Source organism: Adiantum capillus-veneris, chromosome 15 (genome assembly GCF_014529385.1).
Source record: "Adiantum capillus-veneris isolate H3 chromosome 15, ASM1452938v2, whole genome shotgun sequence".
Taxonomy (NCBI): Eukaryota; Viridiplantae; Streptophyta; class Polypodiopsida; order Polypodiales; family Pteridaceae; genus Adiantum; species Adiantum capillus-veneris.
The window spans coordinates 144,792,361-144,802,081 of NC_140945.1; the positions used below are offsets into that span (position 1 = coordinate 144,792,361).

A 9,721-nucleotide genomic window follows, 5' to 3' on the forward strand; every position below is an offset into this window, starting at 1 on the left:
CAGAACTCTCTAGTCCATACTAAGGAGTTTTTAGCAATTAGAAGGTCTTCCTTTCTCAACTTATCCTTGAGGTCAAGAAGTTCAGGGGAGGGACTATCACCACTGGAAGCCTTCTCTAAGTCAGACATGCACTTTTCTATCATCATTCTCCTGCTTTTCCTAATGGTCTTAGCCTTTTCTTTGTAGTCCTTCAAAACTCTTTGAGTCAGTTTCACAGCTTCATCCCAAGCTTTAAAGGCAGACTGTTTTTGACTAAATGCATCATGAAAGACCTCCTTCACTTTCTGTTTAATGCACTTGATGGGCAGGAGAGACTGATCAATGTGATGCCAACCTAATTTGAAGGTGAAAGCTTCTTTGTGGCATTCAAACATCAGTGGACAGTGATCAGACATCAAGAGTGAATTATCTTTCCAACAATTGACATGCCAGTATTCACTGAGAAGACCAGAATTCATATAAATTCTATCAAGTCTGGCAGCTCTGTATGCATTACCTTGTTGTTTGTTAGACCAGGTAAAGCCAGAAGTGGGAGAAGTGTCCATCAGGTTGTGGTGGTCCTTCAGATGGTTCTAGGTAGTCCTTTCATTACCTCCTTTTGTCTAGCCCAATCTGTTCCATCTGTCTTCTATGTCTTCCACCATGTTAAAGTCTCCCAACAGAATACAGGGTTGAGGAAGGACTTCAAGTTCTTTCCAGGTAAAGGATCTCTCTGCAATAGAGTTGGAAGCATATAAAGAGACAATGGTAAAGTTGAAAGGAGAGTCCACACTCAAGGCCACCCAACTATGATTTGAGGAGGTGTGTACCGATTTTACCAATGGGACATATTTTTCAGAGATGGCTATAGCAGCTCCCCCTTTACCATTTGCATGATTTGTACAGTACCATTTCCAATTGGCTCCAATCCTTTGCAAATTAGAAGTCAGGTTGAAGCCAGAGACTTTAAGTTCCTGTAAACATATGAAGTCAGGTTTACAGTTAGAATCCAGTAGCCACCTTTTGATCATGTGGGCTCTGATAGGATCAGTAAGTCCTTTACAGTTCAAAGAGAGGCCTTTGAAGGTAGGTTGCTTCATTTTTTACTGGTTTAGGGGTTTTGCCAGAGACACAGAGGCTTTGTTAGGGTCTTTAGACAAGTCCTTTTTTCTCTTAGCCTTGGAGGAGCTAGAGACAGGCAAAGTTTCCTCTTCTGCTTGAGTCATAGCGATGTTAGAGGAAGGTATTAAAGGAGAGGTAAGGTTGTCCTTAATAGCCATATCATGGGCTTCAAGCTGTTCATCAAAAGACGAGTTAGGGTTATCCAAGGGTTTAGGAAGCTGTTAGCTAGGAATAGTTTCTTCATCAGAGTCTGAGGAGGAGGAGCATCCTTCTTCATGCTCAAGGTTCTGGACTTCCTGCTCAGGCCCAGTAGTGTCCATAAAATCTTTGTCTTTATCCCTTTGGCTGGGCTTGGATATCTTGTTCAGGTCATGATGATCAGCTGGTCCATTCTCATCATTGAATTCTTTGAAAGTGGAGAAGGGTTCAAAGACATTTTCCAGCAAAGGGCTTGGGAAAGTTTTATTTTTCCCTTGTTTGCCAAACTTACCTCCTCTGGATGTGTTCCTCTTGTTGACTGGCTGGAAGCCATCATTCTTATTAGTAGGCTCAGGATCTGTAGTTGTAGTATTCTGTTTAAGCTCATGACAATCCTTGATATGGTGGCCCTGTTTGAAGCATTGAAAGCAAGCATTAGGGAGGTTCCTGTAGCTGATTTTCTGAGAGTGCAGGATGATACCAGTAGGATTTTTAATAGGAACCTCAACTCTCAGCTCCTTACTAACATCAATTTCAATGAGCATCTGGGGGTCCCATTTCGGGTTAAAGCCCCCTCTTGCTTTTTGTCCAAGGACTCTGCTAAGACAGCTTCCAATTTGTTTCAACTAGGGATAGAAGTCTATGGGTAGGTCTGGGAACTCCACCCATACAGGGACTTTGGTAGGTTTAGGACCCCTAGGGTTAAATCCAGGGTACCAGCTGAAGATTGACATAGGAGTATTTTTGATAATCCATTGCCCTTGACTGATAACTTGGAAAGCACTGTCTGGGTCTTCAAAGAAGAACAAATAATAATTGTTTGGGAGGTACTGCACCTGTTCCAGCTTGAGGTTTCTTCCAAACCATTGCTGGTTAGTCCAGGTTTTGAGGGTTTCCAGGGAGGGTCTTAAGCCATGGCAGAGGCCTATAACCACTTTTTGCTTATACTCAAGATCTCTGTAGGGGATAGTAATGCCCTCTTGTTCTAGCTGCTGATCTTCCTGAGTATCCTCTTCATCATTGAGGGGAGATTCCCTGCTTGAGGAGTTAGTGTGCCCATGAGGTGAGCAACCTCTGCCAAAGTCCGTGCCAAGAGTTCCCATGTCATCGCCTGCATACTTTGCATTAGCCTTTGAAAACTCATGGTGTATCTCATATTGCTGGTCATTGTCACCACCGAGGCCCCACAAAGGATTTACATAGGTAGGAGGGAAGCTCAGAGGGCCAGAGGGTCTGAATATAGAATCCATTCCTCCTCTAACAGTCGTTGCATAAGAGGGGAGTTGCCCATGCCCTAACAGGGTTGAAGTATCATTCATGCCTGCAATAGGGAGTTGATCAGAGGACATACCTTGAAGATATCCCGAGCCAGGATGATTCAAGGGTGGTAGCATGCGCGGTGAAGGTCTGTGGGAGCCCAGATTCATCAAGGGAGGAGACATATTCTGCTGGGAGGACCTCGGTTGAGGAACAAGCCCATTCAACAAGGCTTCATGTAGTGCCATGCTGCCCCTCCCCCCATGGGGGAGAGCAGGAGAACCTTCAGGTGCACAAAGTAGGGTGTAGGCAGAAGATCAGTTGAAGGGGAAGCAGGAGAGCTTGATAGGAGAGTTGTATGCAGAAACATGTAGAGCGTCTGTCTCTACATGTCAATGTTAGATAAATGCTTCAGATTCGAAAGGAGAAGACTGCCTTATTAATAAGAAGTCGAGAAAGTATGGAATCTCATGTTCAGTTCACAAGACTCGAAAGCTCGCTTCACACCTATAGGCTAATCTCTCTGCGGGGACGGCCATGTACTTGAAGGAGTTGGGTTCAAAACTTCAAAGGGTGCGCACATGTACTCTGAGTGCAATGCCGCTTGGAAATAAGGAAGCTGCCGCACGGGCCTCTTTGCGCACACAAGCTTCCCCTCTACAGGAAAATCGCTCTCTCACCCTCAAGATTTGCGCTTAAATTTCGAGCCGCAACGGTCTACTGTGTACAAAGTCCTAATATTAATCATTTGCCGTAGCGGCTTGCCACGTCATGTTCTTCTCCCGTTGCGGTTAGCTTTTAGCTGCATGTGTACACGCTTTCAAATGGCACACTGGTAGAGAAGTGCTCACCAAGAATCTTTTCCACCCCTTGTTCACACAACAAAGCGGTAGCAGCACAGTTGCTGACATATGCTACAATAATAGTGAAATTCGAAGGCTTGTGTAGGAGTTGATGTGAGTTGGAAGCATGTGTACGCATGTGTGTATGAGGGAGTAATGCCACGGGAAACCTACTACTTTCGAAAAGGGAGGGGGGGGGGGGGGGGGGGGGGGGGGATGGTGGACCCAAAAGAGTGGAGCTTATGGCTAGACCAATGGACTCTGTGCAAGCAATCCTTGATCCTCTTTCGTCGAACCGTGTAAACCTAACCTTGGTTCCTGGTGAAAATTGAAACTTGAAACTATGAAGCATTTTAGTTCACTTGTGTATTGCAACTACGGCTAGGTTTGGACTGTGGAACCAAAGGGGTGCATTGTTGAAAGGGGTGCATTGTTGAAAGTTAAATGGGGACTTGCATGCAAGGTTGGAGCGGATCCATGAGCACAAGTAAGGATTTGAGAAGAGAAATCGTTGCACGTTGTGCATGATGTTCAAGACAAGCACACTGTTTGTTTGAGAGAAGCTCTACTCCTCACTTGAAGTATTATTGTTGGCTACTATGCGGTATCGGATTAAGCAACCCCCTTGGGGGCCCAACCTAGGTAATGGTCGTGCAGGATGTGATTCTCAATGGCTATGTACGGAGTGCCAAATTGAGTAGATAAGGAGGATTGCATCTTATTTAATAGAATCTTCGAGTCATTACCTCATGGTCATCAATCATTCGCCATGTGCCTTTGCAACAATCAATCAACATGCAAGATAGGCCTTTACAACAAACAATCAACATGTAGGGTAGGCCTCCTAATCAAGTTAACGATCCCTCGGCTCCTTCCATTTTTTTTTGAGAAAGTAGAACTTTAAAATTAGATGAAAAAAAAAGAAGATACAACACACAGCTCTCGGGAAGGGGGAGAGCAGTCCCCATCTTACAACTAATCATGGGGGATTAAATATAGTGTCTCTCATGTAAAACCTTAGGGCTGAAAAAATTTGGGGAATTCGTTTCTTCCGCTTCCGCCATGTCATAGACCTTTGAAGCAGAGTGAAGGAGGAATGTTCTTGGGCATCCTTGACCCGACGGCACATCGACTCTGCAGCTTTGACCAGCTCATGATGGAGTCCAATGGGGTGAGTAGTGGGAGACCCAAAGATACTGGCATTCCTGTTAATCCATAAAGTCCAAATTATTAAACCTCTCCAAATGTTCCAGAGTGGGGCGTCCAAGCCCTTGCTACAACCTAAGAGAAGATGCCTGTATTCCAAAGTTTGATGAGTACAAAAGTAGAAACATTTTTGGATGGGAGACAAGTACTGCTTATTCTCTTTACAATTGAAGAAGAGATGAAGCATCTTCAATATGGAATTTACATCTTGAGCACTTTCCATCACTGATTCCACACTTCAAAGCTTTAGAACCTGTCGATGCCCCTTGATGCAAAAGAAGCCAGAGGAGAGTAATGTGTTTGATGGAGAGGGGGTAGGCCCATAAACACTTAAACCTATAGGACCGTTGTTTGCTGCTCCACTTTATTTTCCATTTAGTGTTGAGTTTCTTCTTTAGGTCTTCACTGTAGAGTGCGCAGGTGATGGAGAAGGTAGGAAAGAAGAGTACGCACACACACTAACACACACCGAGAGACACACACACAATCGTTACCCTGCAGCAGCCATTCAACGTGCTGCTCTCACTCTTCTTCTTTTTTGAACTATTATCCAAAGTATATGTACAACATAGTATAGTCAGTGTCCGGCCGCCCATAGCACTGAAGGAGTACGAGCGGAAGTGCGACGCGAGAGAGAGTGCCAGAAGAAGAGCACGACGATATGGTGAACTTGCTCTACTGTAATGTGTAGAGCATAGTGAGTTCTTATTAGGTTTTTACAAAAGAATATGTGTACATACCTGGCGGCCTGCCCACTTACCTGGGCGACCACATTGGGCTTCATACCCCAACAACCTCCCACTTAAAGTCCAATGTGGTACTTTAAGTGTGAGAGAAGCTACTATACAAGCTAATATACAAGAGATGTAGAGAAGTGATGTACTACCCTACACCTAACTGCTTGAGAAAATGCGCAAAGCTCTCTGAGGGAAGTCCTTTTGTAAGTAGATTAGCAGGATTTTCTGTGGTGTGAACTTTGACAAGCTGAAGTTGCTTATCCTCGAGCATTTCCCTGATGAAATGATACTTCACATCCACATGCTTTGTCTTTGAGTGATAAATTGGATTGCGAGCCAATTGTATAGCACTTTGACTATCACAATATAACACAGGCATCTCTTCTTTGATTCCCAAATCTGTTACTAGTCGATTAAGCCAAATTGATTCTTTGCATGCCTCTGATGCTGCAACATATTCAGCCTCTGTAGTAGACTGAGTAACACAATCTTGTAATCTAGAACGCCATGATACTGCTCCACCAGCCAATGTAAAGACATACCCTGACGTAGACCTTCGGTTGTCTAAGTCACCTGCATAATCTGAGTCTCTAAAACCCTTTACACTTAGCTCCTAACTCCCATAGCATATACGCATACTCTTTGTAGCTTTCAGGTATCTCAATATTCCTTTCACTGCCTCCCAATGTTTCTTGCCTGGGTTTGACATGTATCGACTTACTACTCCCACTGCAAATGTGTCTGGGCGAGTAGCAATCATTGCATACATCAAACTACCCACTGCAGACGCATATGGAATCTTATCCATTTCAGCCTGTTCTTCCTCAGACACAGGACAATCTTGTTTGCTAAGTTTCACATATGGTGGCAATGGAACACTCAGTGCCTTTCCCTTCTCCATATTGCAACGTTGCAAAACCTTGTCAATATACTCTGTTTGAGATAACCAAATCAACTTCTTTGATCTGTCTCTCTCAATGCGCATACCAAGTATATGACTTGCCTCACCCATGTCTTTCATGTCAAACGATTTTGCCATCTTTGACTTCAAAGCTGAAATTTCTTCCAAGTGCTTGCCAGCAATCAACATGTCATCCACATACAAAATAAGGATCAGCCAACTGCCATCCTTAGCCTTCTTTGTATATAGACAGTGATCGAACTCACTACATTTGTAGCCTTGAGAAAGCATAAACTTGTGGAATTTATGGTACCATGCCCTCGGTGATTGTTTTAAGCCATAAAGACTCTTTAACAACTGGCATACCCAATCTTCCTTGCCTTTCTCAACAAACCCTTCTGGCTGCTGCATGTAAATTTCCACAACTAAATCACCACGCAAGAACGATGTCTTGATATCCATTTGGTGCAACACCAAATCTAATATGGCAACCAATGCAAGAAAGCATCTCAATGTAGTCATCTTGACCACCGGAGAGAAGACTTCATCAAAGTCAATGCCTTGTTCTTGCTTAAAGCCCTTGGCAACAAGCCTTGCTTTGTACTTTGGCTGACTATCATGAGTGGTGATCTTATATCTGTAAACCCATTTACAAGGTAGAGCCTTTTTGCCCTGTGGTAATTTAACTAGCTTCCATGTCTTGTTTTTATGCAGAGCTGTCATCTCTGACTGCATGGCCAATTGCCAATTCCCGGAGTCCTTCATTTGCACTGCTTCCTTGTAACATGAAGGCTCATTGCAATCAGTCAACATGACATAGTTCATAGATGGAACAAACCTATCAGGAGGTCGCGTGACACGTCCAGATCTACGCACAATAGGTGTCTCACGCTCAGCCACAACCTGTGGTTCCACTCTATCCTGCCCTTGCTCCTCTTGAGCCCTGACATTTTGTCTTGCACGTGCAGGTCCATCTTCTTGGAAGACAACTCTTCTAATCTCCTCAACCCTCTCTGGTTTAGAATGATATTTGAATTCATTAAAGTGAACATCATTGCTGCGGACAACCTTTCTGGATTCGGGATCCCAAAGTCTGTACCCCATCTCACCAGAATTACCATAGCCTAGAAAGATGCACTTTCTACTCTTTGGCTCAAGTTTGTTCCTAAATTCCTTTGGAACGTGAGTATATGCCTCACAGCCAAAAACTCTGAGATGCTTGTATGAGGGCATTTTGCCTGACCATACCATCTCTGGCACTGAATCCTTCTGCAAAACCTTGCTAGGAGATCTATTTACAAGATGAACAGTTGTTGATACAGCTTCAGCCCAAAACCCATTTGGCAGCTGTGCATTAGACAACATACTTCTGACCTTCTCTTGTATGGTCCTATTCATCCTCTCAGCAACACCATTTTGAGGAGGATTGTAAGGAGCAGTAAGTTCATGTTTTATATCTTTTGACTCACAAAAGTCCTGAAAGGCCTTTGAAACATACTCTCCACCATTGTCAGTGCGTAAGCATTTAAGCTTCTTGCCACTCTGATTCTCCACAAGTGTCACAAACGTTTTGAAAACACTAAACGCTTCATCCTTGTGCTTGAGAAAGTAAACCCATACTTTCCTCGAGTAATCATCTATAAATGTCATAAAGTAAGAAGCTCCCCCTAGAGATAGGTTAGGCATAGGTCCACACAAATCACTACGAACAAGTGCCAACTGTGTATCTCTTCTACTGCTTCTATGCTTATGTGGCTGCTGTGTTTGCTTACCATACAGACAATGTTCACAGAATTCAAAATCATTAAATGAAAAGCCAGGCAAATAACCAGAACGAGACAAGATTTCCATTCCCTTCTTGGACATATGTCCTAACCGGCTATGCCACAAAGAAACGTTCGGCTGCTCGGTTACATTGATTACATTTTTAGAGACATTTGATACATAAATCATGTAAAGTCCTCCAGACTTTACTCCATGTGCTACTGTCATATAACCCTTGGATATCTTCCACATGTTTTGTCCAAAAGTGGTGACGTAGCCAGCATCATCAAGTAAACCTGTGCTGATCAAGCTCTTTGTAATTGTGAGAACATGTCTCACATTCTTCAGCGTGAAAGAAGAGCCATTCTGAAACTTCAATTGTACATCTCCAACACCTAAGATCTCACATGTCTGCCCATTGCCTAGCCGAACATGATCTTTAGTGGTCACATAAGAGGTAAACCACTCCTTGTTTGGAGACACATGAAGTGATGCCCCTGAGTCTATAATCCAGTCACTCAGTGCATTTCCATCAGATGCTGTAAGAAGAGCTGAGTGCATTGTATTCTTCAAGAAGTAGATGTCTCCTGACACTAGACTGTCATCCTCTGCAACAGTGTTTGTCACATTTATTTCTTGAATCTTCACTGAGGACTTGTTCTTCTCACCATGGTCTTCAACTTTCTCTTTGCCTTTTTCTGCTTTCCATTCTCTGCAGTCTCTTTTCATGTGACCCTTCTTGCCACAATTGTAGCATTCTATGTCACTCTTGCCTTTAGCACTGCGGGACTTGCTACGAGACTGATTTCTCTTTCCACCTTTGTACTTTTCTTTGGTCCTTCCCCTGACAACTAAGGCTGTTCCTTTGCCTTTGTCCATTGTCTTTCTATTGGTTTCTTCAGTAAGCAAACTTCCTTCTACACCTGCTATGTTCAAACCATCTGGAGGTGCAGAATTACTCAAAGTTGTGCAAAAAGTGTCCCAACTTTCTGGCAATGTGATCAACAGGAACATAGCTCTAACAGGTTCATCAAACTTGACACCTTGAGCTGACAACTGACTATAGATTGTGTTGAATTCATTCAGATGATTGGACATAGCTGTCCCTTCTTTCATCTTCAAGTCAACAAGCTTCTTAAGCCAGTATACCTGTGAAGTTGCACTCTGCTTCTAATAAAGATCACTCAGCTTTCACCATGCTTGATAAGCCGAAATCTCGTCTGCTACATTGAAGTAAACGCTTTCTGCCAAAGTCAGCATAATGGTAGAAAGTGCCAATTCATCCATTTCGCTCCATTCATCTTCGTCCATATCTTCTGGTTTTATCCCCTTGAGCTTTATAGGTTTTATCTGCTTCTTCCACAATGGGAAATTGGTTCCATCCAGCTTCTTGATATTGTAAAGAGCTGTGTCCTGTGATCCAGCCATAGCTACGCTTCACAGTAGTTTACTTTCCTGGGAAAAATTCGGCAGAGTTTCCCCTGTAAACTGACCTCTGAACCAATATCAACCTGTCAAATGAACCAAGAAAGCTTCAGATTCTGCAGAAATTTTGGCAGAGTCTCCTTTGTAAAATGGCTCTGGTGTACTAAAAACTGACCAAAAAAACAGCTCAAAAAACCAGTGTCTCTCTAACACTGTAAGCTGTGGGTAAACCTGTCCTGCACCTGTACTGTCTCTGACTGTCCTGTCACTATCCTGTAAGCATAGACTGG

At 43.4% G+C, this 9,721-nt stretch overlaps 1 protein-coding gene across 1 annotated transcript; it reads right to left on the reverse strand.

Moving 5' to 3' along the window:
- Window positions 1-1,322: 1,322 nt before the first annotated feature.
- Window positions 1,323-2,804, reverse strand: LOC147441619 (uncharacterized). The gene is made up of 2 exons (XM_086483198.1): window positions 2,136-2,804; window positions 1,323-1,709 (listed from the first exon to the last, which is right to left on the reverse strand). Exons 1-2 carry the CDS (start codon window positions 2,802-2,804, stop codon window positions 1,323-1,325), a joined length of 1,056 nt encoding a protein of 351 aa, XP_086339324.1.
- Between the last annotated feature and the right edge of the window lie 6,917 nt (window positions 2,805-9,721).

Excerpts from the sequence above, each read along its gene's own strand:
- LOC147441619 (XM_086483198.1), bottom strand. The coding sequence starts at position 2,804 with ATGGCACTACATGAAGCCTTGTTGAATGGGCTTGTTCCTCAACCGAGG. Across the intron at positions 1,710-2,135 it reads GAAACCTCAAGCTGGAACAG|GGCCACCATATCAAGGATTG; the intron begins GTGCAGTACCTC and ends TGCTTCAAACAG.